This window comes from Mesoplodon bidens (assembly GCF_964165515.1).
Source record: "Mesoplodon bidens genome assembly, chromosome: Y".
Taxonomy (NCBI): Eukaryota; Metazoa; Chordata; class Mammalia; order Artiodactyla; family Ziphiidae; genus Mesoplodon; species Mesoplodon bidens.
The window spans coordinates 47,246,618-47,270,468 of NC_138180.1; the positions used below are offsets into that span (position 1 = coordinate 47,246,618).

The 23,851-nt window shown below is 51.5% G+C and overlaps 1 protein-coding gene across 4 annotated transcripts in view; it reads right to left on the reverse strand.

Moving 5' to 3' along the window:
- Positions 1 to 23,851, reverse strand: part of LOC308609733 (F-box-like/WD repeat-containing protein TBL1X) — a 225,002-nt gene that overhangs the window by 9,694 nt on the left and 191,457 nt on the right. For all 4 annotated transcript variants that reach the window (XM_081223442.1, XM_081223441.1, XM_081223439.1 and 1 more), the window contains 8 exons: positions 15,039 to 15,184; positions 11,619 to 11,868; positions 9,442 to 9,574; positions 8,935 to 9,076; positions 7,855 to 7,918; positions 7,638 to 7,735; positions 5,301 to 5,361; positions 539 to 660 (listed from right to left, as the gene is read on the reverse strand). In XM_081223442.1, the coding sequence (XP_081079568.1) occupies positions 539 to 660; positions 5,301 to 5,361; positions 7,638 to 7,735; positions 7,855 to 7,918; positions 8,935 to 9,076; positions 9,442 to 9,574; positions 11,619 to 11,868; positions 15,039 to 15,184 (1,016 nt within the window). The remainder of the gene's footprint in view (positions 1 to 538; positions 661 to 5,300; positions 5,362 to 7,637; positions 7,736 to 7,854; positions 7,919 to 8,934; positions 9,077 to 9,441; positions 9,575 to 11,618; positions 11,869 to 15,038; positions 15,185 to 23,851) is intronic.

Genomic DNA, 23,851 nt, shown 5'->3' on the forward strand with positions numbered 1-23,851 from the left:
GGTCATTAAGCCTCTATTCATTCGTTCAATCTTTTATCAGTTCTTCAAATTGGCTAGTTTCTACGATCTCTCTTCAGGTTTACTAACTGTGTTTCTGCAATCTCTCCACCATCCATCAAGATCTTCACTTCAGACGTTCTACCTCTCGATTCTGAGATTTCCACTTGACTGTTTTAAGAACAGTCTTCCTTCCTCTGCCACCCTTGCACATCTATTCACTCATTACAAGCAGCCTTTCCTTTATTTCCTCATAGAGTCGAATAATAGCTCCTTTAAAGGCTTTCCCGCAAAATCCAACATCTGGCTCATGTCAGGTCACTTTTTTTTTTTTTTTTTTTTTTTTTTTACACTGCCTGCCCAGATGGATAACTGGGTTAGCCAATCACCTGAGATAGCTACAGCAGACCAGGGAGCAGTGGGCTGCCCAAGAACTGGTCTGCAGTCACAGCACCCTCTAACCCTTGGCAGAGGGGAGCCAGCTCCCAGCTCCCAGCACATCCGCAGCAACCTGAGCCCCACGGTCGGAACGCGCACTTACTGTGTGTCCCTGGAACGTTTTGACCGGGCGGTCACAGCCGAGCCTGCAGACGTGGATACACATGTCTGTGCTACAGGAAGCGAAGGTGGTATTGTTCTGCCAGTCCACGTCAAGAGCAGGGGCTGTGGAGCAGCAAACAGTCGGGGGGAACATTTGCGTTTAGCAGTCGTGCACAGAGCCCAGGTGACTCAGAAGTAACAGCAGTCAAGAAGCCTGAGGACGAGACACAGCCGCACCCCCAGTGTGGACACCGCCTCCGTCCCTCACACGCCTTAAAGCCTGTCCTTTGCATTTGGAGGGACGCCCAGAGGCCTGCGGAGCGAGACCCCGTGACACCTCAGGTGCCGTAAGCGCAGTCCCTTGCTCCCCCGGCACAGGTGAGACACGGTAGGGGAGAAGCACGCCGTCTCCTCCCGCACCTTGCCGCTCCCGGGAGTATCACTGTGCTGGGCTGATCGGATTTGTTTCAGATAGAGAGGAGAGGAAGAAGATTTCATATCCTATGTTCAGGGTATCCGCACTGAGAAGATCTCCCACAGGGACTTCCCCGGTGGTCCAGCGGCTAGGACTCTGTGCTCACTGCCGAGGGCCCGGCTTCCATCCCTGGCCGGGGAACTGAAATCCCACAGGCCACGTGCCGCGGCCCAAAAAATCCCCCACCACACAGTTCACGCGTTCCACCAACTGGAGGATGCTTATCGTTGACAGGAACCCCTGAGGGGACCCAAGTGACCTTACGATGAACACTGCCTCTGGCTCCTGGGCCTTTCTCAGGGGCAAGTGGCTCCAAGAGCTCTGTGAGATTTGGGGGATGGTGATGGCCCTCTTCCCTTCTCCCAACCGCCCCGGGAGACTACTCAGCATCTTTGTTCTCTCCACACACTTCCTTGCTTCTGGGCAAACAGAGGGTTAAGTCCTGCAAGCCCCCGGTGAGATCTTCATCGATGGATCGACCCCCTAACCATGTCCTACGTGTGCTTCTTACAGGCAGGTCAGCACTGAACTGGGAGAACAATCCAGCTTCCTCAGGATACGCTAACTCGGACTGCCCCCTCCCGTGCTCAGCCTTCAAGTACGAGGTGCACCCATGCGCACGCGCCAGCCTTCCACAGCTGCAGGGCCGGGTCCCCTCAGCTCCCCTGTCCAGCTCTGTCCCCACACAGAGGCTATGGGTGGGAGGATCTGGCCGGGAGGCAGCACTGGCTTTTTCAACAGCCCAGGGCGTGCATCTGTGTGTGTCACACCCACTGCAGAGCGGTTCAGCACGGGCCCCCGGTTTCTGCTGCATTTCCCGCGTGTGCCCAGTGGAACAAAGGAACCAGATCCACTTGGTCAGAAGGACGTTCCCGGGAGCCAGGGAGCAAAGAGCAAAGCCGCAGCTGCTGCCGTTGATGACACTGCAGGAGCCAAACCCCGAATTCCTGGGCCAGCCTCTGCAGTGGGGTGTGCAATTAATACGCCTGGAAGAGGGACCATCTGGCGGGCGTTTCAGGGGCTGGTGACCAGCACCTGGCCGTCAGAATTACCGTGCGTTGAACCCCTGCCATCTGAACGGAGGATGCTGTGTACTCAGGCGTCCGGCCCCATTCTGTGTCGACGGTGCTGCCAGGACCCTGCCCTCCCCCAGGAGCTCACCATCCAGTGTGGGTGGGGCCAGGTAACGGGGCTAAGCTATTCTGGGGGTCTGTGTGGCCTCCCTGCCCACACTTGGCCAATGATGTTTGACCGTCAGCAGCACTCTAGGTACAGCCAAGCATTACTACTTCGCTTTAAAAAAAAAACAAAACTTTTAATTTTGAAATGCTTACAGAATCGCAGGACGCTGCGAAGATGTAATAGAGAGGCCCCACGTTGTACCCTTCCCCCACTGGTGGCATTTTATGCCCCTACAGTACAATGCCCAGACCCAGAAGGTGAATGGGCGCCACACGTGTGCAGTGCTGCACTGTTTGATCACGTGCACAGGCTTGTGCAATGACCACCGCAGTCAAGATCCAGAACCCTGTTCCATCGCCACGAGGACCTCCCTCTGCCACGTCACCAGCACACCAAGCCCTCCCTGGACCACCCCTCAACTCTGGCTCCACATTTAAAATTTCAACATTTCGAGAATGTTATGTAAATGGCATCATCCAGCACGTGACCCTTGGAGACTGGCTTTTTCCACGCAGCAGGACCCCCTTGAGAACCTATCCAAGCCGTCGCGTGTTATCGATAGTCTATTGGTAACTGTCCCTTGTCACTGCCGAGTGGAGGAACGCCGTCAGGCTCTGAGCTAACACTCCCTGCTGTTGGTGAACAGCGGACGCACCCCGCCAGGCCTTCATGGCGAACACCTACGGGTCAAGGCGGTTTCACAGATCCACCCATCAAACGCTAAGGAAAGGTGCCCCTACCGCTCTCCCTGCCTGTGCTTCATCCTGAAAAACAGCGCCCTTTCTTTCCATCTTGGACAGTCTCTACCACACCGCTTGACACTACAGAGAAAGAGCAAATAACACACGGAGCTTCCTGACCCAGCAATGGGATATGTATGGGTCGACCTCGTGGGCAGCAAAACCGCAGGTGAGAAGCTCTCTCAGGACACAAGAGACATGTGGTCTGCGGGATGGAAAGCCACTCCATGGACCTTGGCAACGCTCTGGGAAGCCTTGGTACACGAATTCTTAAGATAAAACTGTTAGACGAACCTTACTGATGGTTATTTTGGGCAAATCATTCTCTGAAAAACAGAAGCCAGAGCTCTCTTCATCACAGATATTCCCCCATCACGTGAGCACGGACGCCAGCACACCTGGTATTCTGCGCCTCTGCCCTGTCACTGCATCCGTCCTGACAGCAAAGGTAGGGATGGGCTTGGGACTTATGCCAAACTCGATGGACATCCACCAGACTCACTTGCTTTGGGCTGCCGAGTCTACAGCACAGATGTCTGACATGGAGATGACACACACAGATCAAAACCTGGAGACTGGGTTGCCCGGGACTGGGGAAAGGGGGAATGGGGAGTGGGTTCTTAGTGGGTAGGGGTCTCCTGATGGGAGGACAGAAATGCTGTGGAACTAGACAGTGGGGAACGCTTTGTATATTCTGCCCGGTCCAAGCACACCCACACAGACACACGCACAGGCACATACACACACAGACACAGGTTGGGATGCCAAGCTGCCTGCTCTTGGAGCCCTGTCCACTTCCTCGTGGGGAAATATATTCTATAAAACGTTCACCAACTTCCACATCATCAGTGGCATCAGATTAAAGCAACAAGAAACTTCACTGGCGGCCCGAGCAGGTGTCTCCGGTGTGGTCCCAAGCACAGCCGTGGAAGAGACGGGCTGCCTCTGCAGGGGAGTGGGGTGCAAACCGGCGCCTCCCAGGTCTGCCTCCGTCAGGAGGGAATGGAGTGCCGCGTGGAGTGACAGACGCTGGCGCCCACGCATTTGTCACAGTCGTGTCAAGGCCTTGTCGGAACCTTTCCTCATGGTCTGCTCCCTGCAGGACCATGTATGTCCCCCGCGTGGAGCCCTCCCTGGGCACGGTGGAGATGCACCGTCTTGGGGAGTCCTCGGGGCCAGTCCTCTGGTTCAGACCATCACCAGGCACCCAGAAATACCCAGCAGGGAAGACCCTCGGATCCCCTCCTGAACACTGTCCCGGGGCCACCTGACACAGTAAACGTCCACCCTGTACACTCAGCGACTCCCTCTCAGTGGAGCAGGCGCCTCTCGGGAAGGGAAGCAGCATCCGCCCCCTGCTGTCGACTTCAAGCCAGATTCTCCTGACAGTGTATTCGTCTCCACCTCTGTCCTAAGGTAAGAGACCACGTCTAACAACAGGACTGAGTCACATGGAACATGAAGCATCAGGTGGGAATCTGGGAACCTGGACTCCCTAGACCCCCGGCTGCCCCACGTGGCCTGGTGAGGACCCGACACACACAGCGACGTGTGTGGTCGAGAACAGCAGCTACCCATCCAAGCAGGCAAGACCACTGCAGGCCTGACACTGCTCCCTGCAGGAAGCCATGGCGGCAGGGATGGCATTGGCCCGAGCCTGGGAATTCGGATTTCCCAGCATGTCCTAACCGGTAAGAACGGCTTCTGGGCCTCCACCGTCTGTGCAAACAACGTGGTTTACGCTGAATCCCACGCGCCTCCTGGGAGTGCAGAATTCGGGTGCAGGCGGGCACAGGGTGCCTACTAACCAGAAATGCTGGGCACCGGGCTCCGCTGACTTCACACGACCTTTCACACGCACGATCACCGCATGCTTCCGGGGGAACCCAGCAGGTCCTACGTGACCCCATCAGGAGACAACCTTTGGAAGGTCTGGATCTCGCCCCACGTGCCCTTGCGCTCTGCCGACACTGCTCTGGATCCTTTTACTGTAATCCATCTGAGCTATGAACTCAACTGCACGCCCTGGGGGTCCTCCCGGGTGAACTGCGGAAGCTGGGCGAGGTCTTAGGGACGCCCCCGACCCAGCGCCCTTAGGGCAGCAGCAGACAGGAGCCCACACCAGTTCTGGGGCTGGTTCGCAGCTTTGTCTTTAAACTTTTGAGCAAACGAGCGCTGAGGGTATCTGTACGTTGGAGACCTCTAGAGCAGTGCTTCCTGTGAGAAGGGTTTCCTCGCTACCAGCTATATTCCATGCACGCCATCCTGTACCCATTCACCATTACTTTAAGGGACACTTCCTAGGACTCTGAGTCATTATTTTTGAATGACAAAGAATAAAAAGGGAAATTTTAAAGAATACTCACCGGAATGAAACGGAAACTGCTGTTTGGCCTCTCCTGTGTGGGCATCCCAAATTATTGTGGTCTGTGCTCCGCAAAAAAAAAAAAAAAAAAAGTTAGTTACTATTCTTCTTGCAAAGTTTCCTCTAGAAAAATTTATGATACAAGAAAATGCAGTGAGCCCCTCTTTTTTCTAAAGCAGCACTGTCCAATAAACAGTATATAAATAGCATGCAAGTCACACAGCAAGTTTAAAATGTTCAGTCACCACACTAAAAAATTAAAAAAGAAACCAGTAAAACTAATTTTAACAATAAAGTTTATTTCACTCTAGCAGGGCGAAAATATTATCATTTCAACATAAGATCAACATACTCATATCAACAAGATATTTGGCATTCTCTTTTTCACCCGTGTCTTTGGAATCCTGGGTGTGTCTTACACACTTAACGATCCAGAGGGTCACACTCATGAAGTTGGCCACACGCACTGGTTATTCCACCAGACACAGCAGCTGTAACTGATACTCGCAAAACTACCAGTTTTGGTGGGAAATCCCCCTTATCCCCAAACATGAAAAGCTATTGAAAAAACTATAACGATAAACACCTTTTGGGCACTTTTCCCAATGAAAAGCTGCAGAAATGAGTATTTCTGAAAATTCCCCTGACCGTCACTCCATGAATTGGGATCACTAGACAGAGTAGAGAATTGGGTTACACTGGGGTCTGGCACTGATTTATGGGTCTATATATAAGGAGGAAAAAAAAAATGATCTCCTCCCCGGAAAACACAAAGTAAATCACAAATGCTTAAGAACGTACTAAAGTTGGGAGACACTTAGGGAAGAAGGCATCTCTGGCAGCTCGATGAAGACCACGGGAATTAGTTCTTAATCTACTGGAATTTTCAACTCAGTCGGAACCTTTACACCTCCCTGTCAATGACGTTTAATAAAGATTTTACTTTAAGAAGAACTAGTTCTATTTTGTATCAACAGCAGTAATTTTCAGAGGAAATACTCAGAGCAATGAGTATCTCTGAAACTTTCGGCCAGCTCTAGACCAATTAACCATTTTTTTTTTTTGGGCCGCGCTGCAGAGCTTATATAGGATCTTAGTTCCCCAACCGGGAACTGAACCCGGGCCCTTGGCAGCGAAAGTGCGGAGTCCTAACCACTGGACTGCCAGGGAATTCCCAACAACTTTTTGTTTGATGGAGTATAACTTTTTTTCTTAATTGAGCCACTCACAAATCTGGCAAGGCAGAGAACATATAAACCCTTCCACAATTCTGATACAATTTCACCTACTACATCAATAATTGTAACAACTTGTTGATGTTTTAATGTTAAATATACACTGGGCAAAAGAAAGTATTCCTTAGGCAAAAGCTTTCAAGAAACTGAAACACATTTTAGCCACTTTGGGTTAAGCACGCACTGAAGGTCAAAGCCAACATCCCTAAATTACATTTCCTCCCCGAGAATATATCACTTTACAGAACATGACTATTACTCCTGCCATGGTTGACTAATCATGGTAGATAGTGTCTGACTCAGAGGCTACTAGAATTCCAAATGTGCATTTCCACTAACCATCCAGTTCATCGCCTGGCAGAAACAGAAGATAATCAGGTAGAAAATCCACAATGATTATAAAAAACGGCCTCAGGGACAGGGAGGACCTGCAGATGCAAAGAATTCTCTGGAAGAGTGTGAAAGCTAAAGGGCAGTTGTCATTGGCGTCCAGGGCCTGAGTTCCAATCTGACTTTATACCAATGTGTCCCGAGGCAAATTAGTGAAGCTCTCTGGGGCTCCATTTCCCCCTCTGTGAAATGGGCTGCATCAGCCCAGAGAGCCCAGCCCCTCGCATGGGCGTCTACCTTACTCCTGCTCTCAGGGAAGCCTGCGGTCTACAGCGCGAAGCAACAAGTTGTCAGACTAGGAAAACAGAAGCCTGGGGAGAGAAAACCGTTTGTGTTCCTAAAATCACTCTGGGGGGTGTAAGTTTATGCAGAGGACACCCCACGCCAGTGGGCTTCTTCAAGCAGTGGACAAACGCAATTTGGGGATTTTCTTCTTTCTATCAGTGAACTATGAACCTCAAAGTAAAAGGTGTGACGGGACGGGGGAGAGCTTTGATCACGGTCTGTAGAGCAGTCTACAGCACATTAAGACACGATGTGCTATAAATGAACACTAAGATCAAAACCACAGAAACAAACAAAAGAGATCCTTCTGATTTCTTAACGGGAGGCCGAATTCTCAGAATTCATAGAAAGCACGATGTTATCTGAGATTAGACATGAATAAGCATCTACAGATCACAGCAATGTATGTATCTTAAGCAGACACTCACTTTGTCTACTCCGGCACTCAAAATGTAATTCCCCTTCTTGTTCCATTTCAAGGCAAAGATGGGGCCTTTATGTTGGCCTAAGGTGCTGGCCAGGTTACCTGGTACGTAAAACACAAACACAGCGAGCAGGGTGACTTCCGAGCCTCAGTCTGTTCACCGGATGATGACAAACCCAGCACCTCCTCTCCGACCCCAACACAAGGAAGTCCAGACTTACCATCTTCCGTCCATATTCTTGCAAAACCGTCGTAGGAACCTGTAGCCAACAGCGTGCCGTCACTCTGCAGGTCAGGGAGAAACACAGACCAACAGAAACAGCTTAGCAGAGGCAGCACTGGAAAAGAGCCCCTCTCATTAGCCCCGGGCTGGAGCACCCGATGTCAACGACAGGTTCCCAGTCACGAGACTCCCCAGTCCCGCTGGCCTACTTTATAGCTCGCACTGCCCTCCAATTAAATAAAATGTGCGACCAAACAGGCTCCCTGCATACAACCAACAAGGAGGCGAGGGGGCAAGGAAAACACATGGCAACCCCTCAGCACTGACGACGTCCATAAAGATACTGTACGGGGCTTCCCTGGTGGCACAGTGGTTGAGAGTCCGCCTGCCGATGCAGGGGACGCGGGTTCATGCCCCGGTCCGGGAAGATCCCACATGCCACGGAGCGGCTGGGCCCGTGAGCCATGGCCGCTGAGCCTGTGTGTCCGGAGCCTGTGCTCCGCAACGGGAGAGGCCACAACAGTGAGAGGCCCGTGTACCGCAAAAAAACCCCAAAAAACAAAAAATACTGTACAAAAACTTATCGTGAGACTCCTGGAGGCTTAGGTGAGCTCTTAAAAATATGTGCAAATAGAGACGAGTGGTGAAATGACAGAATATGCATAAACATGATAAAGGGCAAGCAAATCAAAAGATGTTCCAATCAAAAAAAAAAAAGAGTCAGAGAGCAGCTCTGTGTGTCTCACGTATTAAATGCACGTAGCACAGGTGCTGAAGCCTCAGGGTGGAAAGTCAACTTTCCTTCGTGAAAACTCACAGAGCACCAGCAGAACGGGTTCCCTGATAAAATCACGAGACAGACTCCATCCTGCCAACGTGGGGCTACTGAATACCCAGCTAGAGGTCCACCCACACGGAGGGCCTCGGGAGGAGCGCTCAGAAACGGGGGCCAACCCCCCAGGGTGAGCTGACCAATAGTACTGCCCCCTTCCTGCGTCTGCCCGGCTCCGTCAGCATCACGGCGGCCCTCGCTGTGGTGTACACGTGTTCGAGTGTCTGGGCGGTGGCGGAGGCTTACGTTCCAGTCCAGCGAGGTCACGTCTTTGTTACTGGGGACGTCGTGCCCCCCCTCCCGTATACAGTGCCTCAGCACGAGCTGCGTGGAGCCCCCGTTGCTGTTTTCGTTGAGGTTCCATATCCTGGCGGTTGAATCTCCAGATCTGCGCAAGGAACACACGCAGCATTCAGCTTCCGGTCCCAGGCCCAGCAATGCGCACCGCTACTTGCTGTCTGGCTAGGTCGGGCATCCTCGGCACGGGGTCCTCCGTCCTGACTCACAGTGGTTTTCTCTTCCCGACCTTTTTTGCACTTAGTAATTTGAAATGTCTGTGCATTGCTCCCCACCCCGCTGAGAAAACGGCCGGACCGGGCACTTCTGCACAGCCTGCGGAACTCGGGGCGCCCCCAGCCCTGGTCTGCACTCACTGGGAAGATGCCACCAACGAGGTACGGCGGGGGAGCGCGTGTCCTGTGAGGGAGAACTCAGACAGCCAGACACTGGGCACCCCCAGCCGGACACCCTTACCCGGAAGCCAGGAGATCACTGACAGGGTTCCAGGCACAGATGAACACCTCAGACTCATGGCCCCGAAGGACTGTGGCTTTGTTGGGTGGAATCTCCACGTCCCCATCTATTTCCATTGGTTTTGAATGATTATCTGGCACAGGAAACAGGAAAAGACACAGGTCTGACGGATACCGAGGAAACAGCCTCAGGGCACGTGGGTTTTACAAACAACCTCCTCTGCCGTCACCCGTCACCCACGACGTTTACAACCAAATCGTGGGTATTGTGTAATTTAGTAGATAGGTGACATTTCTTCACAGTCTCCAAATTTGATAGAGGAATAAAAACTGGTATTTATTCTTTATACCTAGGGCGAGGCTAATTTCTAACAACAGCCGGAACAAGACTGGACAGAAAAGATAACAGCCAGCTGGCTCGTGAGCAGAGCCGGAAGGTTTCTTCTCTTGACGGGACAACAGATCTTCCCTGGAAGCACCCTTGTGAGCGGCTTATCTGTGAAGCTCCTTATCTGTGAAGCTACCACGGGGGTAGGCCATCATCCTGCCAGAAGGCTTGCCACCCTAAACCCCTCTGCCTTCAAACACCCTCAGAGGCTTGGGACTCCAGTGCTGTTTTCTGACTGGAGTCATCTGCATACCATGCTTTTCAAGCCAAGCAGAACCACCAGGCTTCTGAACCCAAGCAGTCCTCCTTCCAGATGACCCATAGGGTCCAGGCTCTGGAAGGGTGACAAGCCACGCTAAGTGCCACCCAGAAGAGATTCCCCCTGGAGAGTGGCCGTTTCCCCCCTATGTGGCACAAGAAAAAAGATTCTTGAAGATTAGAATGAAGTATCACTTCAGAGGCTACATTCAGGCCACAGCCTGCCCTGTAGCAAGATGGGAGCAAAGAGCAGGTGGGACTAGTTTCAGGGACAAAGTGAGAGTCGGAAACCACTGGACGGTGTACGTGGGATGGGGCGCCGGCCAGCCCTCAGGTGAAAAATAACGCCCAGGGACTCCTGAAACAAAGGCTACCTGCCTGCCAGCCACCAGCGTTCCTTAAGGCACACAACGGTCTCCACGTGGCCACACTCCCCTAGAGGTTAAGATTTAAAATACACGGTGCAATTTATAAGTTTGCAAAATTTCTGTCTCGGCAGATATACGGATTTCTCAGAGCTCACCAGTTACGATCACTGCCTGGGGCGGAGACTAAGAAGACAAGGACACGTACCTCCTTCCTGTTTTCTTTATTTTGGGCGCCTTGAGGGATGTACCCCACGGGAGTGGGCAGCCCGTAAGTGATCCGTGGGTACAAGCAACCTATTTTTTCTTCTTCTTTCCCTGTCCCGTCATTTTGGACCTCGTTAACAGTGATCACGGGGCCTGCTGGCGGGAGGTCTTTTCATCTGACGCTAGACAGATGGGCTTTAAGCCACCCTGCTGTAACATGACCCGCAATGCAGCCTGCCCTGGCTTCCCGCGCAGCGCTGGAGCTGCATCTCGACTCTAGCGGGAGAGGGCCTGTGCCGGGGAGGGGGAATGAGCCGCCCCCGCGGGGGCGGCACGGCTGCTCGGAGGGAAATGATTTTCAGAAGAGGAAGAACACACACGCGTGCACACAGTCACACGCACGTGCGCAATGCACACACACACTCTGAGCTTAGACCTTGAAGCTGTCTCCGAGTTGATAAGCCGCGTGTCAAAGTTCCGGCAGGTTCCCTGGGTAAAGATTCACGGTCTCCGACTTGTCTGCCAGACACTTTAGGGCCATTACCTAACGGGGACCCTGATGCAACCACCAAATAAGACAGCACTTGCTGCCTGGGCCGGGTGCCCTGTCAGTGACCGTGAGCTCCGAGTGTTAGGTAAGAGTTTGTCCACGAGGCCGGAGGACGGCGCGGGGGCCGCCTTTCTGTGCCGGACAGTAATCACCAGGTGGAACAAAGGAGTTCTCAGAGCAGCACAATCTCCTAAAGCTGAGGACGTGTAAGCAAAGGACGCTGTGTCCAAGGATCTCAGTGAAAAAACCCAGAGCACGAAGCCCTCCCAGCCACAGAGTAAGCAAACCCTAGACACTGACGCACACACACCGCCCAGCAGGCAGGCTGGAAGGAGCCTGCGGGGCGTGCCCAGACTCAGAGACCAGAGAGAGGCTGCCAGGAGCGCGAAGCTCTGGAGCCCCGCACTCACTTATCGCGTGTGCTCCGTTCTCTTCCCCGTTCACCGTGGCCTCGCCGTTCTTTGGTGGATTCTGCTGGGAAACGGCCGCCGGGGCCGCCGGGGCTACTGCCGCCGCCGCCGCCGCCGTGGCCGCCACGCTGGCCTGCTGCTGCGCCAGCTTCTCCCGGAACGCCTGCTGCCGCGTCTGCACCACGTCGGGCATCACCGCGTCAATCAGGGACAGTGATTCTATCGGGCGGCCGTCGAACACCGTGCCGTCCTGCGGACAGAGCCCAGGCGCAGACGTCAGCCCCCGGCGCGACGGGCGCGCGTCGGGGACACACACGCGGGCTCCCGGGAGCCGCGCCGGGCCGGGCGTCCTGAGCCAGGGGAAGTGATCACGGAGTGGGCAGGCGGGCAGGGGCCGGCAAGAGCGAGCGTCCGCGGAGGGTCCGGTGTGCCTGCCGCTGCCAGGGGCACCCAGCACTCGGCAGATACCAACCTGAACGCGGATACTTCCTGTCATGATGACAGGGCTACCCCTGACGCACTGCTCCTCAACAGGGGTGTGATTTTACCCCCTCGGGGGACATTTGGTCAAGTCTGGAGGCATTTTTGGTTGTCACGACTGTGGAGGTGCTTCCGGCATCTAGTGGGTGGAGACCAGGGATGCTACTCCACACCCCCCAGGGCCCAGGACGGCCCCGTAGCAAGGAATGATCTGGCCCCCAAGTGTCAAGAGTGCCGAGGGTGGGAAACCCCGCCCAGGCGCTCTGACAAGTGTGGAACCACTCCCCTTTGACGGGACAGACGTATCTTCGGAGACCGCAAGCCCAAATCAGACATCCCTGCACCGCTCACGATCCGATTCCTAATGCATCTGTCCGTCTGATGTACTAAAACACACACATCTGCTACCATCTGTAATGACTTCCTGGGATCAGGGCACAGACTAACACAGCCACGATACTCTAACAACAGCACTGTTTCGTTACACTTTCTATTTCCCGAACTTCCTTTGAGTCTCTGGCTTCCATAGATGATGAAAACATTTCCAAACACACTGAGCACCACAGGAGACAGTTCTTTCCTTAGAAAGCGCTCCAAAGATCAGTCACATGAAACTCAGAGCCTCTCAGTGTGTCTACTGGATGTGCAAACACGTTTTAGCCTGTTTTCTCCTAAATTAGGAAGAACTGAAGGACCTAAGTTTCAGCAACACAGTGTGTGAATGAAACATCACCCCGGCTGACTAAAGGTTACTATACAATATTTGAAAATAAGTGAAACAATATAAAATAACACAGAACATGGGAAAAAGTAGCCAGTCACCTCATCAGCTGCCCGGGTTCCAGCCACGGAGGGGCCAGTGCTGACCAACTGGTCAGCCCGCTTCTACGTCACCTTCCTTCTTCGTATATTCAAGCCCCAAATGGATGATGATTTTGCAAAAGGTTGTAACTGCCCAGGGTGACAAAAAACCTTCTAGTTTAAGCTCTAAAAGCACACTGTCTCACTTTTAACTACCCGAAACCTAAGGGACAAATGAGATGACCTTTCGCTCTCCTCTGGACACACTGGACTTTGAATGGCCAAGGAAGAGAAGGTATGGGGGCTCCTCCGCAGATGAAAGACGTGGAAACTGGGGCAGGGGGCACAGGGGCAGGGGGAAGGGAAATCCAATCTCACTCAGCATCACACAATCTGAGAGCTGGTGGGGCCTCTGGGGTCCTGTAACCCTATCCCCACACTTGTTTGTTTTGTGGAAAGAGAGACGCAGAGAGACGCGACGGGGCCTCAAGTTGCTGGTGGAAGATCCCAGGCACCCAATGTAAGACAAGGAAAGAGGAGACTGCCCATTGTTAGGCAAGAAAGAGCACAGGGTAGGCGGACACTCAGGTGTTTTCAAGGATGTGGGGTTTTGGAAAACAGCAGAGGAATACACGTGACAGAACACAAGATACACTCCTTCCGTAGTTTTAAAAGCTGAAGAGAAAGTGGAGTTAAATGCTATGCGTAAGACAGGCTTGTGAGGGAGACTCAAGAGGGAAGAGATATGGGGACATATGTATGTGTATAACTGACTCACTTTGTTATACAGCAGAAACGAACACAGCATTGTAATGCAATTATACTCCAATAAAGATATATATATATTTAAAAAAGGCTTGTAAGGGTGAGAGCAGTTCAGAGGGAGAGGGGATGGAGGGAACTGGAAGGGTTCAGGAAGACGGGCCCGAGGGTGGTGTGACCTGGGAAGGGGACACTTGGTGGTAAAGAGGGGCACGTGGGCAGTGGACGGCGTCAGCCGTGCAGGACGGACCGTGACAGAAGACGGGAAGTTGGTGCAAAGCAGCGTGCCACACCGTGGGGGGAGACACGAGGGCAGAGAGAAGGAGAGAGGGCGGGAAGTGTGGTGAAAATCAGAGGGGCTCAGGCCGAGATGCAGGGGAGGCCTCGGGCCTCTTCACAGGACGATCCCAAGAGTAAAACAGAACAGGGGAGAGGGGCACTGTTTTCAACCAAAAGAGCCCATTTAAACATTGGTATGACGTTGGCCCAAGGACTCACTGGGCCCCAATCTATAAAGAGGGAGGGGACACTGGGCCCCCATCTATAAAGAGGGAGGGGACACAAACAAATTGGAGTGACTTGAATGTATAATTATGGATACAACTGCCGCCTTCCCCTGAAGCTCTTCAACGAGTAACAAAACCACCCCCTGGAATCCTCTCGGACGCAACAGTCCTCATCTATCCTCCGTGGCCTCCGGCTGTGCCCTCTGTCGGGTTCACATGAAACACAGATTCTAGGCAAATGTTTCCCAGGATCCCTCTTCGACTGAACTGCTCAAACTATTCCAGGGGGGAGGGCATGTTCTGTGCACGTGCAAGGCCCACACCTGTCCTGAAGGACCCCTGACCCTTGAACAACACAGGTCTGAACTGGCTGGGCCCACTATATGCAGATTCTTTTTTCCAACACATTTACTACTATGTTGACCATCCGCGGTTGGCAGAATCCGCGGGTGTGGAATCTGCGGATGCAGGAGGGCCAACTGCGGGACCTGAGCACTATGGCTTTTGGTACCCGCGGCAGGTCGCGGAACCATCCCCGGTGCGTACCCAGGGATGCCCGTATAAAGCAGCTGCAGATCTGCTGTGTGGTTTTCCCATTGGGCAACGTAGTGTGACTTCAGTCAACAGCTGGCGATGTGCACATGGATATGGAAAACCACACACCCAGCTAAATAAAGGGCCTCGGAAGATTGCTCCTTGGGTGCAACAGAAGCGCCGTCCCCCACTGGAGAAAGTATCTACCGCAAAGAGATAAGGAACCCTAACCGACCGTGAGAGACGGCGGGGAGCCGTGTGCTAAGGGGGCGCGTCTTCCCGGCGCGGGCACGCTCCGGCGTCTGCGCGGCTCGGCCCCGCCCCGCGGTGCACGTACCTCGTTGATGCTGATCTCCGCCTCCACATACTGCAGGCCCTTCTGCAGGATGGAGATGAGGGCGGCCGGCGGCACTAGAGTCCCGTTGATGTTGGACTGGCTTATGTGGCTCTCGATACCGAACGTGAAGGCCGAGTGCGAAAAACCTGCAGCAAGACAGGGAGGCCAGGGTTCCGTGAAGCCTGGACCGAGGGCGCAAGGCGCAGCCTGAGACCGAAAAGGCGGCACCGCTGATGCCAGACGCGTTAAGAGCGGAAGGGACGTGGCCGTAGGATGCCCGGCCTCTGACGTGGGGTGTCGCGGGCAGGATCCGGCAGAGAGAGGGAGAGATGCAGACGGAGGCAGGCCTCTGCTTGCACGGGACGGGAAAACAGCTGTAAAGGTAGAGCCCTTCCCACGTTATTAAAAGCAAAAGAGGCCCGTGTCTGCCCGGGTTCAAGGTTTCTGTTACAGAAGTCAGGCGGCAGGGCTCTCTGCCTGGCTTTGCAGGGCTCCTTCCAGAAGTTCAGGCTCGTGTCTGCCTGCACCCTCCTTGCAGGGCTCATGGCACATGGATCTCACCACCAACCGTCCAAAGAAAAAGAGGTGGGTCCGGACTCAGTGGTGTGGCCTTGGGTCCTTTTACCGAAAAACTGGGCGATGCCCCTGGCTAAGAGGTGCTGGGTTCCCCCCTTCCTCCCCTAGCACCCCCCACCAAGTGCCTCTGTAGGAAGCTGCTGACAACACTGGGCAAGTGAGAGGGGCTTGCAGATGAGGTGTGGATGGAGCTGCTTGGATGAAAACGTCGGGAGGCAAGTCAGGACGGTGACTGCAGGGAGCAAACAGTGCCTGTTTCAGTAAAGGAGGGCACAGGGCAGGAGGAGCCGGGGGTCCATGGGGGACGGGGGTGCGGGTCTGAGGCACAGGCTGCCTTGTGCTCTGTCAGACCCTCACCTGCGTGGGTCCCGGGCAGCCCGCTCCCAAGCTGTCTCAGCCATGAGCGCCCTCCCGTCACCCCGGGTCGTGGTACGCGCTGGCGGGGGGCTGGCGGGGGTCTCCCTGCCTCTCGAGCCGCACTCACGTTCATCAGCCCCGGCGGGGCCCCTGGCCTGCATCAGAGTCAGCATCCTCAGGGCTTCTGCCTTTCGTTACCAAAACACAAGCAGCCTTTGCAATGAACAAAACACTCAGCCGGTGGGAACGTTCCCTCACGTGAGAAGAGTTCTGCCTGCATCTGCGTCCCTTTCTCTCTTCACTCCCTGCTTCTCACCGCACCTCCTGCTCGTGGCCTCGTTATTAAGAATATATAAAATAGGCACTTGATACTTATTTCAGGAGTAGTACTGTAGCTGCTATTAACTTGTGTGTATTTCTTTATACACTGTAAGCCCCTAAGTTAGACCGTACAGGAGAGCTCCTCGGAGGCTCTCCCCGCACAGGGTCCTTCCGCTCTTACTCTCTGAAGGACATGAACAAACACCCTTTGTGGTCAGCCTTCCCTTCTCCCTCTAACTTGTTTTCTCTCTCTCTCTGCCCTCCGTTCCCCTACCCACTCCTGCCAGAACAGAACCACCCACCCCTGTGTTAACCAATGACTCTATCCCCCCGAGTCTCTGCCACCCTGTGGACAGTCTTCATCTCCAAGCTTTTATCACTCATTTTCCGGCAAGGGGTAGCCTAGAAAAATCTGAGGTCAATGGATGGAGCAGGACCGAGTGGGTTCTCGGCCGGACTCCCCATCGCATGGGCTCATCCCTATATACTCTGGGCCACAATGGCTTCTCTCTCGGAAGAATTCTTCCTGGGTGACAGCCCCGCCCACCTGGCTCCTACCATCTCTTCCATTCGTGTCTCCACCAGCTGATGGGACGGGACACTGGACTGAGAGCCATTTGTTATCCTCCTCGTATCTTCACAAGGTCTAGTGCAGGACTACGCCCACCGTGGCAGTAATAAAATAACACCCGCCAGCCCTGACACGGTACGCACTCTCAGTCAGGCATTGCTCCAAGGACTTCCTCCTAATTCTGTAACCCTCTGCAGTCATTCCCTCATTTTCTTTTCTCCCTTTTACGGATCGGGTCCTGAGATCTCCCAAAATTAACTGACATACCCCAATCACTAGCTCCAAACTCAGGCAGTAGGACACCAATCGCAGCCCACCACAAAACTCCACCTAGAAACTTCTACAGAGTGTTCCACCAGAGCACAGCCTTGACTGTGACCAGGGCTCCTGACAAACACATCTCAGTGACTGATGGAGCAGCTGTGGGAGAAAAGTCAAGCTTTTGGTCTATGTCTTAGTCCGTTCCAGCTGCTATAAAAAAAACACCACACACTGGGTGGTGTCAGCAGCAGACATTTATTTCTCACAGTTCCGGAGGCTTAAGTCCAAGATCAAGGTTCTGGTAAGAGGCCACTTCCTGGTCCACAGATGACTGTCTTTTCCCTGTAACCTCACCACGTGGAAGGAGCAAGAGAGCTCCATGCGGCCTCTTAGAAGGGCACCAATCACATTCACGAGGGCCCCATCCTCATGACCTAATCACCCCCTAAAGGCTCCGCCTCCAAATATCACACTGGGGATTATGCTTCAGCATATGTATTTGTGTGTGTGTGTGTGTGTGTTCAGAAGGGAAATACAAAATTCAGTCTACAGAAGTATTATGTCATTCATCTGCTCACCCACTCATTTATTCCCTCAAGTAACACAGGGCCATAAAAATGCTACTTTTGGGGGGAATTTTTGAATTTTATTTTATTAATTTTTTAATACAGCAGGTTCTTATTAGTTTTCCATTTTCTACATATTAGTGTATGCATGTCAGTCCCAATCTCCCAATTCATCCCACCACCACCCCTGCCACTTGCCCCCCTTGAGGTCCATACGTTTGTTCTCTACATCTATGCCTCTATCTCTGCCCTGCAAACCAGTTCATCTGTACCATTTTTCTAGGTTCCACATATATGTGTTAATAATATATGATATTTGTTAGAAATGCTACTTAAGTCACGTGAAACGCAGCAGATTCTGACTACCTTACCACCTTTAATCAAACCTGGGCACTTTGTGTCCATTATCTCAATCTTCACAGCAGCTGTTGAGAGTTGGTGTTTCTGTTTTACACATGAAAAGGACAAATGCTGGAGAATTAAGATAACCTGTCCAAGGTCCATACATGCGATGAGAGGCTGAACTAGAATTTCAACTCTACACTATGTGACTCCAAGATTCACCTTTTTAACCTTACTTACTCTAAGACCCACAGGCACAGGAACCAAAATTCTTAAATTCTCCAGGTGGATGCCAAGCCCATTCCCAGCTGGACCACCAGTGGCTCTGGATCGGCAGCAGCCACAGATACAGTGCAGGCAACTTGTAAAGAACTGGGTGCAAACCCACTTCTAAGCCAAGACTTGAATATGTCCTGGATGGCTCTCTTTATCTGGGTTGGGGATACAGTTTGGTTGCATAACTTTCTTGTCTCTCCACGGGATACTGCTCTTCAAAGTAGATTCCATTTCTAGAACATGTTGATGACGATACTCAGTGAAGGACTGCTGAAAGAAGGGGATGGAGCAGTGAAGACGAACGGGGGGTGGTGTGGGAGTCTGAGGCTTCTGCAAGGAGGAGGGCTGAAAGCCATCTGCTAGAAGGAATGTCCCCCCCACTAAAGCAAAATGATGACTAAGGGGGATAAAGCTCTATAAGGGAACCATGACCTTGAACACTTGGGTCCGCTACTGGAGACGACAGTAAATTGTGACTGGAAACAAGGTTATCTTCAAACCCTTGCTGTAATGTTCCATGTCACTGCTGAGAAGAGTCCTCCTATTTGTTTACATTTACGTTAGCTGCATTTCTTTGGACAGATCTATGTGTGGCCTCCAAATCAATGGTTGCTTTCAGTCCATTTGTTCTTAAGACTTTCTTCTTGATTTCTGGCCAAGCAGATTTCATCAAGGCATGTGGGAGGGCCAGGCAGACAAAGTGTCAGGAGTCCTGGGTTCCGTCCTAGCTCAGCCACACGGGGGCTGAGTGTCTGGGCCAGGCCCCTTCACTGGGCTGGGCCTCCATTTCCTTTACTACCACGCGGGGCTAAGGAGTACCTGAGGAGCTGAAGGGAGAAGCAGAGGCAAGAGCAGCAGGAACACAGACACTTTTTCTAGTTTAAATTTATTTTATTGAAGTATAGCTGATTTACAATGTTGTGTTAATGTCTGCTGTACAGCAAAGTGGTTCCGTTATACATATACACATTCTTTTTCATATTCTTTCCCATTATGGTTCATCACAAGATTTTAAAAAAACATTTTATTGAAGGATAGTTGACTTACAATGTTGTGTTCGTTTCTTCTATACAGCAAAGTGACTCAGTTATACATATATATATTCTTTTCCATTATGATCTGTCACAGAACATTAAATATAGTTCCCTGTGCTATATAGTAGGACCTTGTTGTTTATCCATTCTATATATAAGAGTTTGCATCTGCTAATCCCAAACTCCCACTCAATCCCTTCCCCGCCCTCCACCTTGGCAACCACAAGTCTGTTCTCTCTGTCTGTGAGTCTGTTTCTGTTTTGTGTCATATTTTAGATTCCACCTAGAAGTGATGTCATAGGGTATTTTTCTTTCTCTGTCTGCTTACTTCGCTTAGTGTGATCATCTCTAGGTCCATCCGTGTTGCTGCAAATGGCATTACTTCATTCTTTTTTATGGCTGGGTAGGAAGTAATCCATTGTATATATGTACCACATCTTCTTTAGCCCATTCATCTGTCGATGGACATTTACATGGTTTCCACAGATGCTTTTTAATCTACATAGAAGACCATGAACTAGTGGAAACATCCCTTTTCCATGTCGCCTTGTCCATGCAACGAGGACAACTGATGTCGCGAGGGTACTTCCCGGTTCTGGAATTCATTCACCGTGGAACAGGGGGATGTCCTCGGCCTCTGTCGGGGAGGCCTGCTTGAGCACTTCCTCTTAGGTCACGGTTGCTGCCATGTGCCAAGGTGCCGTGTAATACGCCACCTTGGAAGACTGGCATCTCCAGGAAGGATGCCCCTGTGTTGGGGGTGGCCAGCCTCCATATGCCGCCACCAGTGCCCCAGCCCTCCCAACGAGACTCCAGGGCTAATGAGCATATTCATTTTCAGTCTGCCAGTGCTACGACTTCTGTGCCTTATGCCTCTTCAGCTTTCCCCCAGCTTTCAGGGCATCCCTTCTTCTCCCCAACAAGACACTGGGAGGAACAGAGAACAGGATGTCAGTGACAGAGATGCAAATGCTCAGAACTGGCTCCATGGCAGGTGTGGAAGTTGGTAAAAAGAGGCAGAACACAGAGCTTGGTGGCACCTTGATGAAAGATTCCTGGGACGGCTCAGTGTGAGCGTCCTTGGCGTCCACTGCTCGGGCAGCCTGGAGCAGTCACTGAAGCCTGCAGACTTGCCTCCTGCTAAGCAAGAGGCATCCCTGATGAATCTCTCCTCAGGAAGGTTTCTCAGCGGTGGCATGACTGATATTTGCGCCAGACCATTCTTTGTTGGGCCGGGGAGTTGGAAGGGGCGCTGTCCTGTGCACTGCAGCATGTTTAGCAGCATCCCTGCTCTCTACACAGATTTTTTTTTTTTTTGGCTGCACCGTGCTGCTTGCAGGATCTTAGTTCCCCAACCAGGAGACTGAATGTGGGGCCACGGAGGTGAAAGTGCCGAGTCCTGACCGCTGGACCACCAGGGAGGTCCCTCTACACACTAGGTGTTAGCAGCAAGCCTCCTCCCAGCCATGACAACCAAAAAGGCCTGCAGTTATTGCCTAACTGACCCTAACCACGGCAGACAACCAATGACCCAGAGGAAGCACACCCCCCGAAAGGACACAATCCACAGGTCTAGTCTACTCACACTTCTGCTGCATTTATAAACACCGTGGGCGGATTGCTGCCATTGAAAACCAAGTCACAGAATGCAGATAACACACGGTAATGGGGGATAACCAGATGAAGTGAAGATATTTCCGAGGAGAAAAAAGGGTATCATCATGATAAACTGGGAAAGGTTTAAAACAAGCACTACGTTTTTTATAAAGCACAGTAAGACCTTCAAGAGCAACTACTCTGAAAAGATACACGCACCCTGATGTTCACTGCAGCACTATTCACAATAGCCAAGGCATGGAAGCAACCAAAATGTCCATCAGTAGATGAATGGATAAAGAAGATGTGGTGTGTACACGATGAGACACTACTCAGCCATAAAACCTGAAATAATGCCATTTGTAGCAACATGGATGGCCCTAGAGATGATTATCATACTAAGTGAAGTAAATCAGACAGAGACAAATAACATATGATATCACTTATATGTGGAATCTAAAAAAATAGTACAAATGAAATTATTTACAAAACAGAAAGAGACTCACAGACATAGAAAACAAACTTAATGGTTACCAAAGGGGAAGATGGGGAGTGCTAAATGAGGAGTATGGGATTAACAGATACATACTCCTATACATCAAATAGATAACCAACAAGGATTTACTGTAGAGCACAGGGAACTATACTCAGTATCTTGTAATAAATTATAATGGAATTGAATTTTTAAAAAGAATATAGATCTGTACATATCTATATAGATAGATATACGTATCTGTACACCTATCAAATCACTTTGCCGTATACCTAAAACGAACACAATATTGTAAATCAACTATACGTCAATAAAAACAATAAATTAAAAAAAAAACATCTTGGAGAGTAAAATCCTTCCCATTTAGGGTTGAAAGGTGCTACCATCCATGAGAGAGGGAAACAGCAGGTGCAGGAAGGTGCTTCATCCAACTAGGCAATAAAAACAGATTTAAAACAAACTAAGTACATGCTTTGTTTCTTGCAAAACCACTAAACCATACCTCTTTCACAATGGCTTCACAAACCATTCGAGTTGTGCAGTGAACCATCCTGCCCCATTAATGCTGGCCTGATTCATCAGCAAAACCTGCTAAATGATCACTCACGGCCCTTAGAAACAGTGCTTATTCGGCAGAGAAAAGCAGACATGTTAATACTTGGGCAGCTGTGCCACTGGTTCTGCATCTTCAGCTGGAACAAATACCAAGGGCACCAATTTGAGGCACTAAAACGCAGAATCTTTATCAAGTACTTAATGGACTTTATACTTGGAATACTGACAGCTATCCAAGGCCAACGGGCACGATATGAAAATTATTTAGATCAGGGACAGGCAAGCTGAGGCCCACGGCTGCCTGTGCCTGGAAATAAAGTTTTACTGGAACACAGCCATGCGCAAGAGTTGATATACTGCCTACGGCTCCTTTCACACTACGATGGCAGGGCTGAGTAGCTGCAACAGAGCTAGTATGGCCAACAAAGCCAAAGATATTTACTATCTACTCTTTTATAGAAAAAGTGTGCCAACTTGATTACTATATATATATATATAGATAGATAGATATACACATACACACAGACACGTAGATATATGTATGTATACATATATGTGTACACAAACACGGACCACACAAAAGCAGATGTCATGGCTTCCCATATCTGCTCTTTCATTTCTTTCTGCTGCAGACTGAATGTCTGTTTCCCCAAAATTCGTATGTTGACACCCGCACTCCTAAGGTGATGGTATTAGGAGGCGGGGCCTTGGGAGGCAAGAGGTCATGAGGGTGGAGTCCTCATGAATGGGATTAGTGCCCTTACTTCAACACGAGCAAAAACTCTCACAGTTATCTTTCTAGGAGTAAATACAACTTTCTTCCCAGAACACTTTCTTGGGCTGTCAGCGGGTCCCACCGAACCTGCCGGCACCCAGGACTTCTCAGCCTCCAGAACTGCGAGAAACAAGTGTGTGTGTTTATAAGCCACTCAGTCCAGTGTTTTGTTACAGCAGGCCAAAGGCACTAAGACCCTCCTTCTGCTCTGTCTGATTAACAGTGGTAGCAACGGTAGCAGCCCAGCAGCCGACATTTACTCAGTGCTTTCTTTGTGTCAGGCAGCAGCGTTCAAGCTTTCCAGGTGCTGTTTGATGGGACACAGAACTACCACAGTAACTTGGATGATTCGCCACAAGGAACCTAGGACTTACTCTCCTTCTCAAAAGCAGTGAAGAGACTGCAGGCCTGGGAATAGCCCTCGAAGCCTCTCATTCCCTGTTTTTTTTAAAATTTAATTTATTAATTTATTAATTTATTTTTGGCTGTGTTGGGTCTTCGTTTCTGTGCGAGCTCTTTCTCTAGTTGCGGCGAGCAGGGGCCACTCTTCATCGCGGTGCGCGGGCCTGTCACTGTCGCAGCCTCTCTTGTTGCGGAGCACAGGCTCCAGACACACAGGCTCCAGATGTGCAGGCTCAGTAGTTGTGGCTCAAGGGCCCAGCCACTCCGCGGCACGTGGGATCTTCCCAGACCAGGGCTCGAACCCGCGTCCCCGGCATTGGCAGGCAGATTCTCAACCACTGCGCCACCAGGGAAGTCCTCATTCTCTGTTTTAAGCCTGGCCTTATCTCACTGCTTCTCCAGGCTGGTTTCACTAGAAGCACATGCCTGCTTTCCTGCAGGATGACTCTGCTTGTACGCTGCTCTCTTGGTCTAGAACAGTCATTCGTGCTTTTCAAGCGAGGGCGATTCCATCTGCCAGAGGAAGACGCGGGGCGGTACCTGGAAACATTTTTGCTCGTCACCAGGGGCTGTGTATGTGTGTGCTGTTGGCTAGCAGGTAGAGACCAGGGAGGCTGCTCAACACCTACAATGCACAGGACAGCTCTCCAAGCCAAAGAATGACCCAGTCTCGAGGCCAGTGGTGTTA